Source organism: Bactrocera oleae, chromosome 3, assembly GCF_042242935.1.
Source record: "Bactrocera oleae isolate idBacOlea1 chromosome 3, idBacOlea1, whole genome shotgun sequence".
NCBI classification, from domain to species: Eukaryota; Metazoa; Arthropoda; class Insecta; order Diptera; family Tephritidae; genus Bactrocera; species Bactrocera oleae.
The window spans coordinates 85,266,327-85,286,898 of NC_091537.1; the positions used below are offsets into that span (position 1 = coordinate 85,266,327).

The following is a 20,572-nucleotide window of genomic DNA, read 5'->3' on the forward strand; positions in this document are numbered from 1 at the left end:
GGGCAGCATTCCAAACTATATGCACATATGTAGCTACATACATGTATGTAGGTATATAAAGAATAATTGTATAAATTATAAGCGCTGGCAACTGCTGACAGAAATATGACAGCCAACGAATGCGCTCTGGGCACTGCATGTCTAAGCAACTATAATCAAATTAATATTTATTGTTATTGCTTCATTTGCAATTTCTTACACACAAGTCAGTTTACAAGGACATGAACACTTCATTCATATCCGCTACGCGTACACAAGAGTTCTCTGAGCGACTCAGAGAAAAAAAACATAAGCGCGTAGAGAGAAAGTGTGAGAGAGTGAGAGCGCGTAGTCAACATATGTTCTACCTAATCACAATGTCCTGCCAGCGTGCCATTTGTGTTTGTTTATATGCGGTATTCGCGCCTTTTGGCAGGCAACTAGCCACAAGCCAACAGCCGACAACAAGCAAACAACAAAAACATATAGACAGACAGCCGAGCAATTGAACGCGCGTGCTGCATTGAGTTTGATGTTCCCTTGGAGCTTTTAATTGCCGTATGCGCTCTGAAATTATTAAACGCTCACGAGCTTTTTGCTTTGCACCAACAAAAAAGCCTAAAAAAAAGCACACAACTATAATATTAAGTAATCCATCTTGCTGGCTGCAATGGCAAGTTCCTGTCAAATTCCAGATTCAGTCTTTCGTTTGGAATAGTTAAGGATGAACACCTGACTCGATAACTCGCACAACGAATTGTGTTACAACAAATATTTGTGAACAGAAAAAAAAACAACAAAAAAATTGTTGAAAAAATATAAAAAAGATATATGTGTAAGTGTGCTTGGTGAAAAATTCGGAATACAAATAACGCCTAAAAGCATGCTAAACAATATTAAAAGTTTTCTTGTGTGTGAAATGAAGTGGAAAATGTCAAAACTTGCTTGCAATGCTTCGTGGTTTGTGTTGAAAAAATGTTAAAAGGTACAAAAAAACTTCAACCAGGCAATCAATTTATAAACGGCAGCAATGTCAAGATTTGTGTGTGTACCTTTATGTTGCGCGTCATACATATGCCTGCCACATAAATTCGGCTAGTCAACTTCTTTTCGTGGAAATTTTTGATTTGAAAATAAGGAAGTGAAAAATTAGGCAGTAGAAAATTATTTAACTTAGTGTTTTTCTTTTTTTCTCTTTCTTTTGACGTATTGCACGAAAATTGAATGGCCACATGTGTATACACATATAACATCCCTTAATTTGTATACTCACAACATCCCGCAATGAGCTTTAAGAGTTTTTCCTTCGACAAGCAGACATACGGACATACTGCAACCTATATAAACATAAACATATATACCAACATATATACAAATATATACACAAGCACGGCAAACACCTCCGAACTCTGCCAGTGCGTGACACCTAAGCGCATACACACACATACATATAGACATCTTGGCTAGCTGTCACACTCGCTGACTGCCTGACTGCCTTGGCAGACAAAGTTCGTTCAGAGTGTTGTTGGGTGTTTGGCTTCCTTTCAGCCATCTTAGCATAAAGTGCTGCCAGTTTCCGCTTGCTGCATTTGAAACGCAAGACCTGTGTCAATGTCTGCGAGCGTGCGTTGCTCAAAGTAAATGCGTGTGTATGTGTGCGGATACGCGTGCTGGGAATTTATTTGCGAAATGGCATTTAAAATTTTTACCACATCTCAATGTGACATGTGAGTAGATTGTAAACAAAAACGTGCTAACTAAAAACAGAAATGCAAGTTAAACACACACATGTGTATATGCATTAGGGTGTTCATTATTTCGCAAGTTAATGTTTATATTCTCAAATATAATATAACCTAAGTTTGCCACGAAGTTTATAATACGTATGTATATACACGAACTAGTAACTTAGTTTTTGAGATATCGCTCTGAAATATTGCACACATCGTTTTCTTTCCAAGAAGATGATCATTTGTCGGTACCGTTGATATCGAACCACCATAACATATACCTGCCATACAAACTGAACGATCAAAATCAAGTTCTTGTAAGGAAAACTTTTTTACTTGACGAGTTAGCTTCAAGAAATTTGACATGGATTATTGTCTAAAGTGACGGTGTAATCTGCGAATATACTGTTCAGTGCGGATGATTAAATCATATAGCTGCCATATAAGCTTAAAGTTCAAAAGCATGTTCTTGTACGGAGAGTTCTTTATTTGTGAAGGGTATTCAATTCTATGGTCGGTGTTTCGTACCTTCTTGCTCGTTTTTTGTCGGATATTTCAGTTTTTGTGCTAAAAAAATTATCCAACGTAAAGAAGCTAACTGAAATATCCGACAAAAAACGAGCAAGAAGGTACGAAACACCGTTGTTTTCTTTTCCCATGTATTTAACATAGGATTTTTCGATCTCTTACATTAAATTTTTTGTCGCCAAAACAAATAAACATACAAATTTAAAAAGACGATATTCGCATACAAAATTAAGCGCTCTATAAAAAGAAGGCATTGCTTTTTGTCATACAAACATTATTTTTAAAGTTATACGCACCTCAAGTTATGCATCAAATGTACTGAGCATTTATTGATACATTCTGTGTTGCTCATACGCCATGTACGACACGGTACTGTATGCATGCTCAGTTACTGAATTACTGAGGCGCAGTGCATTTGAAGTATAACTTTAACTACGTATACTTATAAACGTATAACTTATAAAAAACTGATTTTATGGAAAAAATCATCGATATCTTTTTTGTAAAGCGCAAAATTTTGTATTCGAATATCATTTTTTCAAAGTTGTAGGTTTACTTATTTAATGCAAAATATTATAAGGAGAAAGAAATATGATTTAGGCAAAGTTAATATTGAAAATAAAGTGTTTGTTTTAGGGCAGAAATTAAAGCTTATGGGGGTTTTCAAAAATAGCACACTTGGATAATAAGGGACACCCTAATATATATTTAATTATATACATATGATTAAGCAGACAAATAAAGTGAAAGTAATAGCGTAGCCCTTGAAAAAATTGTAATGCATTTTGTGATGCCACCAAAACACACACACCTACGCACAAACATAATTCATACACACCTACATGATGCATGTCCTATGAACTATTGCTTAATTACATATAAACGGATGTGAAAGCAGCGCGAACAGACGCAAACACTTACACAAACCAACACACAACAAAAACAACTAACAACACAGAAAAAACAACAACAACCATAAAAACATATAAATGCATTCGCACAAAGACATTGGCTGGACCTTGAGCAGCTCCTACAAGTCGTGAGCGACACAAATACAAACATATACATACATACGTACATACACTAACATACATACAAGTATATATGGCAGTCCAGTAAAAGCACCTGATCTTTGTAGTTGTTTTTGTTGCTTTTGTTTAAATATGTGTACATAGTGAAACTAAAATTGACCGTGCGGCTCCTTTTTCGTGGATGAGTTAAGTGTTAGCGCGAAGTAAAAGCTTTCAGCGCATTCCATCATAACCCACCAACCAACCAAGCCGTCTGAGTGAGGCATTAACTATGCTACAACCTTGCCCACCCACTTTTCGATGGGGATTTGTATTTGGTCGCCACTTTGTTTGTGCGGCAATGGCTTTTATTATTAGCACATTTCCGTGTAAATATTGAATGCGCTTAGTTAGGAAACTGCGTTGCTCGTATAACGGTATTAAAAAGGATTTTCAAACACTGGCAATATACTTGTATAAGAGCGCTTAGTAGCGCATGATTGGCAAGGATTTTGCTTTATTTAAAATTTATTTGTTAACTTTTTGTGACAGTTTAATTTTGTAGGCTTGAACTTGACACTCACAGTGGTTGTGCGCCTACTATGTATGCAACTTATGAAAGATTAAAGCCCTCTGTGTGCTTAATTAGCAAATATGCAAAGCGGAAAAGTAGAAAAAAAAAACTATAGTTTTTAATATTTAATCACCGCCAGTGGGAAATTATTCTACTGTCGCATTCGTAAGCATCCTGTTGCGATTGGCAGTCATATTTTATTGTAGGCTACTAATACGTTGGGTTGCAAGCTCGTATACGTAACAGAGTTATTTGTACTTGCAGGTGTATTAGAACCTTGGTCATATGTATTTTTTTATTTTAATTGCTCAGAGATAGGAAATCATTTATGCAGGACCAGAATTGTTAGACTAATATAATCTTAATATCGAGTGTCGTAAGCTAGTTAAAGCTTCATAGATTAAATATTGAATATTCCATTCATGCAAATCGCTTGCTATACTTGCGTTTAGCCGTAAGCTGAATTTTAGTTATAAGAATGAGTCTTTTAGGACTTCACTGGCTACTTTTATAAACAGCAATGAAAATATAACTATGTTAGTGCGATTTTTTTTCCAAAATTTGAACATTTATTTATAAAAAAAACATGTACAATAGTATTATTCAAAGTATTGCTCATCAGAAACTACAACATTTTCCCATCTTTCTGGCAATTTGTGGGTTGCATCAAAAAAGAACTGCGCCGGCTTCGCGATCAAGAATGTGTCAAACCATTTTTTGATATCCTGTTCTGACATGCACCGTATTCGAGTGAGGACCGGAACAAATGGTAATGAGAAGGGGCAAGGTCTGGTCTAAAAAACGGGTGAGGCAATACTTTCCAGCCGCTGTGCTCCAAATCGTTTTTAACCGGTCTTGCAACGTGAGGCCGATCGTTGTAATGGTGGAATATGGATGGCAATAATTATTGCCTCTGTCTAATTGCTAATTCTGGGCGTTTTTCTGCAACCGCTTGTTTCAATTGAATAAGTTGTTGTCGGTAATGTTTCTCATTAAAAGGTCTCACCCGACAGCACAAACCTTCTAACCCCAGCAAATAAAAAGCATTATCATGGCGTCATGTATTGTATATTCGGCTTTGTCGTTGATTTGGCGAGTTAGCCAAGTTTCACATATAAATTCTTGCATTTAGAGTTGTCGTCCATTTTTCATTACCAGTCATAATCCAATGTAAAAATGAGTTCGTTTTGTAACATTTATGACGTCTCAATTCCTCTTTCAACGTCTCTTGGCTTCAATTCCTATAGCACCCAATTTTCTTATATGTATTAGAATGTATCCGACTGCTTTTAAAATGGCCGCTTTTTGGCCGCCCAGTATGTTCTTCGTCTTCCTAGCCAAAATCATTACTTTTAAATTGTGTCAACCACTTCTGGGAAGTTCGACCAGTTATAACATGTACTGGCTTGGAGTTTACCGTGCTACCTCATCTCCACACAATATCATCTCATCCTACCAAATTCCTACAAGGTTGCGACAGTTAATTCGCTCAGTACCGACCTTCTCCTTATTAATGTTGGTTGGCCGTGACTTCTGCTTGCTTGCGGAATTCAGTCGAACGACAACCTCGTATTGCTGTCCTGTGGATTCTTCCTCAGAGCATGGTTTATCCAGCGCTTTATTTGCTCTTGTATGGGTTCCGCTTTTGTTAAATTTGATAGTTTATAGTTTCTTTTGCAGATATTTAGTAGACACAGAGCAAATGCAAAAAGAGTGCTTGGGAGTCAGAAAAACAGCGCTACGAGGCTTTTTCGTTCAATTAAATTAATATCTGAAATAAAAACTATAATTTCCATATTCGAAGGTCGCGACAATATTTTTCACTTAAACTTCACGGTGGCGTAATCCTTTTGGCATGCTGGCGAAAAAAATTAAGTAGTAGAAATAGATATGCATTATTTTTGCATAAAATTTAAGGTTTAGTTCAAATATTTTTGGTTGTTTAAAATCACTTTACCACCATTTCACATTATTTTATAACGCCACTCTGATATAAGCTCTGGTCAAACCTTAAAAACTTGATAGTAATCACTTGATGACAAATCTAGAATATAAGGTGGATGCTCTAGAACATCCCTCCTCCTGGAGCTTCTGACGAGACACTCTGTGTCTATGTGTGTGTGTGGCCTGACATTCTCCCTCTCCTATTGACCAAAGCTGACCGCTTCTGGGTGATTGCTTTTGCCAGAAATGGAAACCACGTTCACAGTACAGGCCCTTATAAAGAGTTTGGCTGTAGAAGAGCAGATCATAGAGTATGATTCTCTGCCAATTGCACTAGATACATAGCAAAATCTTCCTGACAGTTTTCATCACAAATAACCAGCCGCTTCAAAAATGGATCGATTTTGTTGCAATTCAATACATCAAAACTTATGGAAATAATTCCAAACGGTTTTTTGTGCAATGTTTAGCTCCTGGGCAATGGAAAAAGTACTTACATGAAGGTCGGACTGGATCATTTTCATTATGTTCTGTTAACGATTTTTTTCGATAGTTGACCTTTCAGAGCGTGCTGCATCTTTCACATCATTACATACAGCTTGCGTTTTCGCCTTTATCGAAGAAAAACTCTACAAGATGACGTATTTTTTTTTTGCTGGTGTCCATATTTGACTGTACATATTTGAACCATCTATTGGAAAAATAAAGGATTTCTTTTTGCCAAACCTTAAATTATAGCACAGACGCGGTTTAATAATCTTAACATCTTCTATAATAAGTTTTTAACTTGCTTGTCCACGTGTTTCTTCCTTCCATTATTGAAACTTTTTTCGCCATAATATTTTCATTCATACAACAGGTATCAGCATACTGAAACAAATCATTTTCGTGGCATGCACATACATACACACTTAATTGGTTGTGAGTCAATACCAATATTTAGTGGGGTAGCAATTAAATTAACGCCATCACAGCTAAACGAACAATCGAATTAAATTTAAAAGGAACAACAAAGCCAAAACAAAAAACAAACCACCAAACTGGGTGAAGCTGGGAAAAAGCCAAAACCAAAGCGACGAATAAAATTCAAATATAAGGCTAACTTCAGAATGCTAGAGACCAGATCAACGGTAAATATACCGTTGAATGGCATACGAAAGAACAACAAACCAACGAGCTCCACAACGGAGAACGGCGGTTACAGCGCATCCGATGCTGAAAAGGGTAGTGCCGGCAGCGACGGCAAGAATGGCAATGCGGACAATAATGTCGTCGATATACCCGAAGCGGTGCTGGAAAAACTGTTTCACAACTATGTCTTCAAACAGAGGCGTGCCGGCTCCAAATGGTTCATATTTGCAACATTTCTTTGCACTATATGGATCTTGATTATACCACACCAATCGGAGGTGGTGCCGAATGGTGAGTAGTTTGTGTTAGTAGCATTTGTTATCCCATTGAAGTCATTTGCGTTTATATGCTCAAAGCGTTTCTCGTGTTTTCGATCGGCACATTAATAATGATGAGAGTAATGCTGGATCGACGTGTGATCGACCGCAAGCGATTCGAAACGGTGCATAAGCGTTTAACGCTACACGGTACGCTTATGCTTTGGTTTCTATTTTTCGCCAATATTCTAACCTATTATGAGCTGCAAACGAAACCGTCGCCAAGGTAAGAAATTTTCATTAAATTTTTTATAAAAGTTGTATATTAGTTCCTCTTTATTTTTTTTCCAACAGAGAAGTTCTCGGTTGGATTGCACTTTTCAACTTTCTCATCTATATTACCTTGCCCATGCAGCTGTTTTATGGTGGTTGTGTAATGGGCTTTGCGAGTTTGGTTATGTTTCCCCTAACAGCATTTACCTATGGAAATATGAGACCACTCTTCTGGGAGCAAGTAAATATTGCAAGCAGTAATATATAGCTTTTCAAATATGTAAAAATACATTCGAATCTTTTTAGATGATAGCTAGTGTTATTATGATTTTCACTGCTGCTCTTATTGGTGTGCTGTGTTATTTCATGAGTGAAGCGAAGCAGCGTCGTGCTTTTCTGGAGGCTAAGAAAAGTTTGGAAGTCAAAATGGTTATCGAGGAACAATCCGCTGAACAGGTTAGCCATATATAAAATAGTTTTCCAATACGATGTGTAGGTAAAAAAATTGCGAGACTGATACCGGGACGTGGGTTTATGAATATGACAGAATATGACATAGAAATTGTTCAACAATCTAGCTAATACTCCAAAAATGAGCCGAACCGGAAAAAAACGTCAAAATCGGTCTAAAATCAAGGTGATTACCGGCCAAACACGAAACGAGAGTCATCATTCAGTCACCATATTTTGACTCCTTGTGATTTTTTCTGTTTTCGAAACTGTAAAATCCGCTACGGGCAACGCACCATAAGTCCATTGAAGCCATTAAAAGTCATTCGCTGAAGGCAACGAAGGCCATTGCAGCTGAGACTTATAATAGAGGTATGGAAAATTGGATTAAGCGTTGCTTGTATTTTTTTAAAAGGAGCCTATTTTAAAGGTAATAATGATGATTTGTTTAAAAATACTTTAAAATGTTGTTTTTTTGTCAGTTTGGGTAAAATTTGATGAGATGGGAACTCACTGATTTCTGTCTGTATTTTCTTGGTTCTATTCTGAGGTAATAAAAAATGAAACCTTATGGAAAGCAGCGGCTCTATAGGTTTAGTTACAAATAGTAAATTTATTCTATAGAAAAGACTGTCGGTCGTGCCCTTTCTTACATCAAGCACCAGTCTCGTTAGTTAATTATCCTATCTCGTATAAAGAGACAACTAACATATATTGTTTACATATGTATATTTTGCATATTTTTACCCAGGAACGTTTACTACTGTCTGTACTACCGAAACATGTGGCTGTAAAAATGCGACAGGATCTCGGTTCAACAAGTTCGGAGCCGTTCAAGAAAATTTACATGAGCAGACATGAAAATGTGAGGTATGTAATGAATAAAATGTAAATGTATATTTATCTTTTGTTTAAAAATGTTTATATTTTTTTAAATAACACATTTATTTTTATTTTTTCTTGATGATTTTAGCATTCTTTATGCGGACATCGTCGGATTTACAGCCATATCGTCTACTTACAGTGCGCAGGATCTTGTTAAAATGTTAAACGAACTATTTGCGCGTTTTGATAGTCTATCTGAGGTAAATGTCTTATTAACTAAAAGTAGTTTTATATATAGAATTTAATGTTTTAACCAATTTTAATTTGAAATATTTACAAAACTTTGAATAAGGTTAGGTAGTGTCTTTAAAGTTACTAAATTGTCCTACCTCCAAAGATTTTTTTAATAATTTTCATTTTTAAGTTAACGTATACAAGAGTACGTTCAATTAAAGCAATTCTTTCGTAATTTCATTATAAGTTTTAGTTAAAGCTCATGCTCTTTCAGCCATCAACTAAACTAAATTAAAACGTGTTCCACCACTTGCACAATGGATTCTACAGGCCATCTAGAATACCTCCTCTAGTATGTAATTGACTACCATAATATTTTATCATCAACATAGTGGGGAAAATATAAGCTTTACGAAGTGATCTGCGCTCCAGCTCAGGAGAAGAAAAAATGAGCAACTCTCTTGGATAGAAAGATAATACTATTTTAGAGAGTTTGATCACCATTGATATCAATCTGTAATGCTTTCAACGCACGGACGACGGCTCCATTTTTGAAAAGAAAAAGCTTCGCATTTAAATCCAAAAACTCATTGGCTACATGTAAAATAATAAAACCCTTCAGTTGCTGGATAGCAGCAAGATCTATATTTTTAATTAAGTAAAAAAATCGGCAAGAAAACTAGATAATTAGTTAAAAATATTATAAGGCTTCAGGTACCATATTTACTTCCGTACTGTTAAATTTTGACCTGAAAATTAATTTCTACAAGAACAGAAACATATTCGTCACAACCTTCCAATAAATACCTTATACCTATACCTTAACTGCGGTGAAGGTTTTGAGAGGTTACATTAAGTTCAAGGGCTGATCCTCAAGATGAGGTCGACCTTGTGCTACTATATACAGTCCTTTCTGAAGCCATAAAATATAACTCCTGTAATTGAAAAAAGCGCTTTGAAGCCAATATAATTCTGTCTATGCGTTTGATTTCAAATCACCGCAGCATAGCGGAATGTCTTAAAGTGTGAGCTCACGGGTGTTTACACCTTAATCTCGCAAAGACGGTACAGTGAAGTGTTGATATGTTCTTTCAAACAGCTTCTACAGTTGGCATCCAATAAGATTCACAAGCTTAACGCATGGATGCACATAGGATAAAGACCACTTCGAACCCCTACAGCTAAGAAAAGGAGAGCCTTACTGAGGGCGAAGAGTTTACTAGATGGTTAAACTCCTGCGAAACCAGCTATTTAGTAGTAGAGTGCAAGAAGAGCGCGGAGCACCGATACGTTCCCATTCTACTGATAGCCGGTCTAAAGTACATTTTCTTGCTAGCTCGTCAGCTTTGCGATGCCGCCCTGCCCTGGAATCAATACGACTCTTATCGCAAAGTGATTCGATGCCATTGATAGTTAGTTTAGACATTCCTCAACTCGCCTTGAATGCACGCTAAGTGAGTAAGTGGTCGAGAGGTTATAACCCTTTAAAGAAAAGTAAATATTATATCTGCCGAGTGGCATCTAGTTTCATGCGCGAAGGTTTCTGAATTGTACAATAGCATGCTTACTGTTGTTCTTTTTCTTTTTTATTCGAAATATTTTATTACTATTTCCTTTAAGACCATTTGGCAAATTTTTCATTATTTTATATGAACACATCGCATCCTTCATGTGCACACATACGCATATGCACCATTAACACATAACTTGCTAATAGCCTAACGGCCTTCACACCGACATTCGCTTACAACACAACACATCCTGCAGATCAATCATATTTATGGCATCTACTGATGCCACATACAAACACATGTGCACATACTTGTACATATGTATATACGCTAGTGGTACGAAAGTAAACTTGTCACTTTTCTCACCTTTAATTACACAGAAATACCATCAGTTAAGAATTAAAATCCTTGGCGATTGCTATTATTGCATTAGTGGTGCACCTGACGAACGTCCTGACCATGCTGTACTCTGTGTACATATGGGTCTCTCAATGGTGGAAGCTATTAAGTAAGTATACGCCACACCCCATCGGGGGTCTTTGCAATGCTTACACCACATATTCATGCATACAAGTGTATATGTGTGTGTATTAGTTTCATGGCAAACTTTTGCATTTTTCTTTATAATACTGCAACATCTCTGTGTCTCTCTGCATCAATATTTGTCTGTGTGCGTTTGTGTGCAGATATGTGCAGCAGAAGGCCAATTCGCCTGTTGATATGAGAGTGGGCATACATACCGGCGCTATATTGGCTGGCATACTTGGTCAGCGGCAATGGCAATTCGATATATATTCCAAAGATGTTGAGTTGGCTAATAAAATGGAATCAAGCGGCAAAGCCGGGTGAGTGCATTACCATACGGCAAGTGAACAATTTAGTTTTTATTTTATTACCTACAGACGTGTGCATATTTCGGACAAAACTCTTGCTTTTCTTAATGGCGCTTTTGAGGTGGAACCGGCATATGGTGAACGCATGGATGAGGCTTTGCGTATAGCGGGTCTAAAGACCTATTTTATAACCAATGTTTTGAAACCGGTAAATGTTGGAAAAACCTTATACAATATTTTTTAATATGAATAGTATTTATTTAATTTTTAAATGTTTTTCTAACAGTTCTCCTCGCCCGTTGCCAAAAGAAACAGAGAATGTAGTGAAATTGTTGCTGGTAAAAAAACTGAGGCTGAGAAATTAGCCATCGTTGAGAAAACAGTTGACGATGACACTGCTGGCAGTGTACGTAAAGTGAAATCATTCAGTCCGAACACCAACTTCAAAGTACGCCTACAGGAGGAGCTAATCGCACGAGATGGTCATGAGTGAGTATAAGCAATTTTTTTTGCAATAATGATAAAAAAACATGAAAAAAAGTTACCGCCTTCACAGGAGCATTTCTCATAGCATAAAAGGGCATCTTAACACAGGCAAACTTAACACAGCCTGTTCAGAGTATAAAAATCCTATGGTTAACCGTTAAAGCGAGGTTAGGGTCGTCAAAGTGACACCAATTTTTATGTGTATCGGATTAATTGCTTTGGAGATAAGCTTGGCAGACCAGGCTCTAAGTTTTAAACAATTCTCTTTGCCTCTCTTTTTCTCCGAGTGTACTTGTACTTCCTGCTGTATTCCTCGTTGTTGTCAAAACGGTATTAAATCAGCGCGAATAAAAGGCAAAACGATCAGGGAGAGATTATGAAAACAACTAGTGTTCCCACGACAGTCGATGATCGGATTTATTCCGGCCAAGGACTGTCAACTCGGCAGAATTCTGCCTCTACAACAACAACAACTAGGGTTGTAGCTATCGATATTAATGGGGTTAGAGTATCAGCCTTGTTGAGGCCTATGATACAAGTATTTTGTGAATTCGCCTTAGGCAAATCTTTCCAGTTTTATTAGAGCTCGACATGAGGTCTTAATCGTTATCGTTTTATGTTTATAAAATTTTCTTGCAGGTATTGTAGCCCTTTTGATCAAGGAAAGTCTTATTTATTCTAACTATAGTATATTTAGTTTTAGAATCCCACGTGTTTTTAATCTGGCACAGCCATCTTAATCCAAACTAAGTGTAGCTCAGAAATAATAAAATTACGCAATACTTCAACTTAGAATGGCCGGATGATTTGAATCCTAATCAATAAATTTTGTTTGGTACTTTTGCTACTAAGAAACATATTGATTATATTGAAGTAAGTTTTTGAACAAAAGCGCTAATAAAACTCTAAAAGTCCGTTGGATAGTTTTTAATATTGGAATATACAGATCAAGTGTCTCTCTATTTTACGCAGTATTGCAATTGATATGACTACAATGGAGCTTTAAAGCTTTCCGCAGACAAAAATTGAAAATGGTTTTAAAAGTGTTTTCAAAGTTGTTTGGAAGACATCTCCTAAAGAGTATACAGCATTCCGGTTACACTTACTAAGATAATACAAGTAGTTTATCGGCTAAGCAGCGTTTTTGATGTTTGAGTTTTAAGGGCTGCATAAGTTTTAGAACAATATGTTTTCACGGTTGATCAGTGAAATATTCCAAATAATTTATATTGTATATATATTTTAAATATCTGATATTTTTTTATTTGCGTTATATAACATAACACTTTATTACCTCTTTATCTTTCTCATTTATACATTAATTTTCCATTTTTTCTCTTTTGCAGAGATCTCTCGAGCTGTACGAATATCTTCTTGAAATTTAAAAACAATGGTTTGGAAGCTGCATATGCAGCTCATCGTGAACCCTACTCTTCGCTACCATTGCTCGCAACATTGCTAGTGCAGGCGTTAGACATTGGCTACTCTTATGCAGTGCTTCCAAGGTTTGTTGAAATTAAGCGTTGAATTCTTCATACTTCTAAAAAAAATTATATTTCTCCTTTAGATCTCAGCTGCATCTGATAAATATTTCTGCACCTTTAATACCCATGGCTATGCTCATCTTCATTTCAATAGCTGAGAGTTTTCCAAAATATTTACCCGAATCATTAGTAAGTCTTAGCAAACGTTTCAACGACATAACATTTGTGCGAGAATTGACTGCGATTATATTGGCTATGACCATAGGGCTCAGTAATGTTGTGGATATGGTGAGTAATACCATAGAGATATAGTAGAGAGCAAGAAAGAAAGAAAGCACTTGAATATTGATATTTTTTTACTTGCGCAACTCATTTTACACTTTTAGTATTTCTACGTGACCTACTTGAAAACGGATCATGTTGTTTTGGATAGCGAAATCGAACCCATCACCGAAGCTATTATTGTGGCAGCAGAGCCATCTTTGGCAACATTGCTAGCAAATTCGACCATGGACGAAATTCATATGTTTCCCTCATACATGAGTAATTACGCTGTGTTGATACTGATTGCGATCGCCGTCATTGCCCAGCTGACACATATTACAAAAATTGTTCTGATGATCGTTATAACAGGTGAGTGTGATCGGGTGATCCTTTAGAATTTAATTTAATTCAAATAAAATTTATAAACTATATTCTTTTTAGCACTCCATTGCTATTGCAATGTATTCCTCTTGGGCGATTTATATTCATTCGAGGATGAACTGGCAGCTAATCCGTAAGTTAGTAGTAGTAACTTAAAGCTCTTTAGGAATATTGAAAATCTGTTATTTTATTATTTTAGCACATTACCTACCGCTTACAGACTGTCGGCGGTATTAATTTTTGTCACATTGGCATTGTCGTTTCTTGTGCGTCATGTAAGTATAATACAGTTATTTTTTTGTAAGCGAGTGGTAAAAGAACATTCAACTTAAATACAAATTTTCTGGAGGTAATTAACCAACCTTACTAAACTCGGAATATCCAGCTGGTTTCGTATAATTTGCCTTACGATTACAAAAGCGATGGAAATAATAATTTTACAACTGAGTAGTAAGTTTGGTGAGATTGAGATATTGTCAAACATCGAGTGTATTTATACCCTCAGGTTATATTAAACATCCAGATCGGGTCTGTATGTGCGCGAACTAGTCCCTAGTTGTAGATATCGATCTCAAACTTTTCAGACATATATTTCCCCTCTGCTCATTTGTCGAAACCGCCGATATCGCATATAGCTGACATACATACAAACTCACCGATCAAAAACATGTTCTTGTATGGAAAACTACAAAAAGACCAATAAAAATCAATTTCTTGTATGCAAAACTTTTTATATGACAAGATATCTTCACAAAATTCAGCTCAGATTATTTTCCAACTACACTACACTACATTCTGCGAACAAATTGCTCAGATCGGTGACCGATCAAAATCAATATGAAGATCTTTTTAAACCCTTTTATGCTATATGAAATTCACCTGTTAAGGGTATTATAGCTTCGGTACAGCCGAAGTTAACGTTTTTTCTTGTTTTCTGAGATTTTAATGTCAGATAAAATGAAAACATAGACTACATATGTATATTCGGAGAAGTTGGACCTATCATCTACTCGTACTCTTCATATTAAAATTTATAGATCTAAGCTTGTTAATACGAAATATATAGTCCAGTCATAGTAAATCAGTAAAATTATAAACCACGATAGCAAAATGACAACTCTTAAATTTCATTAAGCTCTTTTTATCTCTCTCACTCTCATCTGTTACAAGCTTTAAACCAAAATGTACGAAGTAAAAGACGTGATTTTTTGTAGCTTAACAACTTATCCTTTCGAGTATTATTTTGCTACTTCGTTATAAAAGAATGTATTCCATATAGTATTTCCAATAAAAATACTAACACAAGTCCACATCCCACAATAGGTGGATCGTGAGGATCGTGTTATATTCAAATGGAAAACCGAGGTTGCTGAACAGCGTGAGAAGGCTACAGATATGCGACGACGAAACGAGGCACTCGTCTACAACATACTACCGGTGCATGTGGCCGAGCATTTTATGAAGAATACCAAACGATCGCACGATGATCTCTACTCGCAGAGTTATGCTGAGGTGGGTGTGCTGTTTGCGAGCATGCCCAACTTTTCAGGTATTTAATTTTAGCATCTGCCTCAAACAGCTAGTATTTTAATTATTTTCGAACTTTTACAGATTTTTATTCCGAGGAAACTGTTAATAATCAAGGTCTTGAGTGTTTACGCTTTCTCAATGAAGTTATTTCAGATTTCGATGCGGTAAGTCTTGTTATTGCTGTTTATGTTTAAGTGTTATCAAGGTTCTGCAATAAATTACAGTTATTGGAGCTACCACAATTTCAAGATATTATTAAGATCAAAACAATCGGTTCCACTTATATGGCTGCTAGTGGCATTAATTCGAATCGAATAAGTCAACCGGATGATCCGATCACCAAACGCTGGTCACATTTGGAAGTTCTGGTCGAATTCGCTTTGGAGTTGAAGAAAGCTTTGCAGGGTATCAATGAACAGTCCTTCAATCATTTTGTGCTCAAAATGGGTATCAATCATGGACCCATCACGGCTGGTGTAATTGGTGCACGTAAGCCACACTATGATATTTGGGGCAATACGGTAAATGTGGCATCGCGCATGGAAAGCACGGGCAAAGCAGGCGCCATACAGGTAAAGAAAACAGTTTATTTGGCTGGATAAGATGCTACAATGTGTATGTATGTTTATACCCTGAATAGGGTATATTATGTTTGTCACGAAGTCGGAGACGTTATAAAGCGTATATATGGTATACATGATCAGCGTGACGGGCTGAGCCGTTTTAACAAAGTCCGTCTGTCTGTATATATAAACAATTAAATTATTACAACAGATTCTGTCAAATTAATAGAAAATTTATTTGGCGCTCACTTTTTGTCACAAAACTTAAATTTTGAATTCTCCGAGATAGATTAGACTATAGAGATACTGCAACTCTTAAAAAATCGGTCCTCCGAATATTCGACCGAATTTGTTGAAGTAAAAAACACATCTCGGTTTAATGCGTGGACAGTGTAGTCCTTTCTTCTTCGCTTCGTATGTTCATAGTCCTTATTTCGAAAATGGAATTTTTTTCACTTTTTTTGGCTTATTAAAACTAGACTGGGGAGTTTTAACTCAACTTTTAATCTGTTCAAATTAAAACAAGAATTTTATTTTTATTAAATTTATGACGTTTTTTTTCTAAAATGATGGATTGATCTTGTATTTGTAGTATTTTGAAATCTTGTAGAACCTTCTTTTATAACTTATAAACTCCTTTGGTACTTGCTAAAGAAATATGCATACATTTTAGGGCTTTTTTCGTTCATGCTTACTATTATATTTTCGATTTTTTATTGACAGGTGACAGACGAGACTTGCGGCATTCTCCAAGAATACGGTTACACCTTCCAACAGCGTGGACTTGTTAGTGTGAAGGGCAAAGGGCAACTTATGACTTTCTATCTACAAGTAAGTATTAATATAAGATCGAGTGAAACTATTTATTATATATGCATTAAATTAAAGATGTTATTTAGCACAGTAAAAAAACTTGAACAGTCGATTTTCAGAAGCTTTTCTTGATGCGAATTTTTCACTAATAAAATCATTCACAATGAACATGAATAGGTACTAATCACTTGGTGACAAGACCGGTCTGTAAGTTGGTTGCATAAGACCTCCAAACAGGCTTGCGGTGCTGCTGCGGAGTCACCATCAATATTTATGGCTTGACGTTACTGTGATGAAACACAATATCTTTCCTATTGGCCAAGGCTGCTACTTCTAGGCAATAACTTCAGACAACTTTCGTTGTTGATTTACGTGAGTACCTGCCGGCGACGGCCTTACCTCCAAAAGGTGGAGGTGCTCCAAAGCACAACGTATCAATACAATGCGTTGATAAGGTCCCCAAATAATACGAGCTATTTGCAAGTATTAATTTGGTTACCAGTGGCAGTGTGTCTGGGCCCACACTACCATCTTGGTAAGATTCGAGCCCGACCTAAAACCTCTTCCGTTTTCGGGTACGGAACCCAGTTGCTTTTTGCAACTTCTTTTTAGAACTGAAAAAACAGTTAGGCTGAATTTTCAGTTCTTCCTGCATTTAGGGTTTCAACCACAGTATTTGGGATTTCATTTAAAGTCTATAATATCAGTTCAAGCTGAGTATTATAGTACTATTTCTGACATCATTTACTATGCGATAATTCTGGGCAAAATAAATTAACAGTCATAGTGCATATTGGCTTTTAGTCGCCTCTTACGACAGGCATGCCTTACCGCGGGTAAATTCTTACCCCTACCCGCAGGGGGAAGCTTCCTTCAGACAGTCCAATCGTTGACAATACAGGTCCGCACTGAAAGTTTGTCCGTAAGAGAGCAGCTCATATTTGACGACTCTCTGCTAAAGTTTACGCCGGTTCACCTGGATTGTCGTAAGTCACCCACTTTTCATTACCAGTAACCATCCGCTTAAGAAATGCGAACGATTCGCAGATGGAAATTCAGTCCATGAGATTTTTTTATCGTTAACGCCGCACGATTTATCGTATTTATTCGATATTTTCGACAACTGGCATTTTATAACGCGGTGCATCTTGGACATCAAAATTAATGGAACGGAATCGACGAAACCAAAATTTCGCATGATTGACTGTTACAGTATCTGGACCTTCTTTATCAAAGAAAACTGTAAAATCTAGCATATTTTCTATATGCTGGTTCCTATCTTTAACGCTTGCTCAAGCAATACTGAGTCAAGTAATCACAAAACTGTCTGAGAAGTATTTTTAGTAGGAAATCTTATATTTCTATCGCAATATGGCGTAATCCAAATACTCTGATCTTATATACGCGAGAGACAGATTACTAAAGTCATCTATTAATAAACACTTTTATACGTATATTATATACAACTTTTTATAAATGTTTGATGTGATCTGTATAGTAATCTGTAACTCACTTATAACACTTGAGAGTGAGATAGATACAAATATTAACAACAAAAAAGGAAAAATGAAAAAAATTCCAAACAATTCAGTTTCAATAACAAACTTTCTTGAATTTCAAAATTTTTAACAGGGTAAAACCGATAAGGGCAGCATCAACAAACAAGCAATGCGTCAAACGACAGAAGAGCCAAATAAACAGGCAGTAGAAAATCACCTACAACCCACTAGCGAACAATGCAATGGCCACTCAGCATTAGAACCTGATATAAAAACACCACTACTAGATGTGCTGGCACATGAAACAAATACATCGGCTGATGGCGAAAGAGATGCATTAATAAACTAGATTTTATGAAAATAATAAAAAAGATAACAACAACAAATATGCATGCAAGTAAAAACAACTCCAACTACATATACTAAGACAAAAAAAAATAATAATAATCATAAAAGCTTATATAAGTTAATTGTAACAGAAATATGCAAGATAATGTGTAATGGCTTCCAAAAAACTGAAAATAAAAATTGCATATAATAATATTAATATGGAAGTCCAAATATTCATAATGTACACCCCGAAAAGTTCTTACGTCCCCAAACAAGAGCAACAGAAAATGTACAGAAGCAATATTCAAACAGTCATACATATATACCTACAAGCATACAATATACATACGTATACTAAAAAACTTTAACTAAAAAATAGCATAGCATACAGTTATTTAACAATATATAAGTATATACCAAACTATATAACATAAAGCAAATAACAAACTTAAGAAATATTAAAAAGTATAAAAATTTAGTAATTAAATATATTTATTAAATGTGATTAGCTAAATAGTAAAATTAAAGTAGTATTGTTTTTGTAAGAATGTATATTTGCATTTTTCTGGGTTTATTTGTATACCCGATTTTAACTGCCAGACTTCTATTATTATTATTAATATTATAAAAATATAGTTTTTTAAAACAAACTTACCATTTAAAAAGCGTATATTATTTAATTTTTTATTATTATAACAACATCTATATTTTCCGCAATTTTTAACGGTTTTATTTCGACAAATTGTTTTCTTTTAGGTTAACTAAACTAAGAAAATCGCACACTCAACGAAATCGCATGATATTTTATAGTTATCTTGCAAGAAACTTTCTTCTAACTATACAGCTCACCGAATATTTCAAAGCAATACATTTTAAAACAGTTAATATTTTATAATACCGAATATTTCAAAGCCATACACTTGAAAATATTTGATTATTTATAATTTATATGTATGTATATGTATATGTTTAAAAATATATTCATATTTTTAATTTTAAGGTAACAAAAAATATTATTTTATCTTTGATTGTTATTTAGTTTTTAATTTGTACGTATCTATACATATTATTGTTGCCGTTGAAGGTTTTGTCATTTTCTATGACAAAATAAATTTTTTTGTAAAAAAAGAGAGTGTGTTGAGGGCAGAGTTGCAAATAGTGCATTAGTTGAGTTAACATTTAAATAATTTTTTTTTTTTGGCATCCAGAATATTTTAATTGAAAAAAATTTTAAATTTCTAATTCCAAATATCTAATTTAAAAAAATTAAAAGTGATATTTTTATTTCCAAATAGAGGATTGAAAAAAAATTAATCTCAAAAACGAAATCGAAAAATATTTGTATTATAAAAAAAAAATATTTTTGAATTTACATTTTTTCCAGTTTGTTCTTCTTGTTCTACTATTTTGAACTAGAGCTCGCGTAGTGCTGTCATATTCAGTACTCTAGAGCACATTTGCATATTCAAATGATTAATATTTTATAAATTTTAATTCTAATGTTGCGACTAAAAACTAAATTTTAAAATTTTCAATTTTTATTTTCAATTTTGCAATTACAGATTTTTCTATTAAATTAAGTGTTCTATTTTTAATCCCAACACATTACATATTACAAGGTAAGTTTTTAATTTTTAAAACGAATTTTAGGAATAAAAACTTAATTTTTAAATTTTTTTTTAAAGTTTTTAAAATTAAGTTAAAATTCAAATAAAAAAATTAAATTACAATATTGGGAATGAAAACTTAATTATTAAATTTTATATTAAAAATATTAATTAAAAACTTTTGGTTTAAAAATCAAAATTTAAATTTAAATTAAATAAAAAACTAAATTAAAAATTTTTTACTTGTAACCCCAACATTTTGGATTACAAATTAAGTTTTACATTTTTAATGCCAATATTGGGGGAAAATTCACAATTTAATGTGAATTGAAATTT

The 20,572-nt window shown here is 34.9% G+C and overlaps 1 protein-coding gene across 2 annotated transcripts; it reads left to right on the forward strand.

Moving 5' to 3' along the window:
- The first annotated feature begins 697 nt into the window (after positions 1 to 697).
- On the forward strand, positions 698 to 19,087 carry Ac3 (Adenylate cyclase 3). 2 transcript variants are annotated; one of them, XM_036370437.2, is made up of 21 exons: positions 698 to 964; positions 6,625 to 7,187; positions 7,253 to 7,439; positions 7,508 to 7,667; positions 7,733 to 7,882; positions 8,628 to 8,746; positions 8,850 to 8,961; positions 10,827 to 10,954; positions 11,133 to 11,291; positions 11,349 to 11,487; positions 11,566 to 11,768; positions 13,112 to 13,270; positions 13,333 to 13,537; positions 13,636 to 13,882; positions 13,955 to 14,027; positions 14,094 to 14,169; positions 15,218 to 15,443; positions 15,506 to 15,588; positions 15,649 to 15,996; positions 16,711 to 16,818; positions 18,433 to 19,087. In XM_036370437.2, the coding sequence occupies exons 2-21, from the start codon at positions 6,875 to 6,877 to the stop codon at positions 18,646 to 18,648; spliced, it is 3,411 nt and encodes a 1,136-aa protein (XP_036226330.2). In that variant the 5' UTR covers positions 698 to 964; positions 6,625 to 6,874; the 3' UTR covers positions 18,649 to 19,087. The 2 variants fall into 2 exon arrangements, with proteins under 2 accessions (XP_036226330.2, XP_014102566.2); XM_014247091.3 differs by having other exon boundaries at positions 6,740 to 7,187.
- Positions 19,088 to 20,572: the final 1,485 nt, after the last annotated feature.

Excerpts from the sequence above, each read along its gene's own strand:
- Ac3 (XM_036370437.2), top strand. The coding sequence starts at position 6,875 with ATGCTAGAGACCAGATCAACGGTAAATATACCGTTGAATGGCATACGA. Across the intron at positions 7,440-7,507 it reads CAAACGAAACCGTCGCCAAG|AGAAGTTCTCGGTTGGATTG; the intron begins GTAAGAAATTTT and ends TTTTTCCAACAG. Across the intron at positions 11,292-11,348 it reads GAATCAAGCGGCAAAGCCGG|ACGTGTGCATATTTCGGACA; the intron begins GTGAGTGCATTA and ends TATTACCTACAG.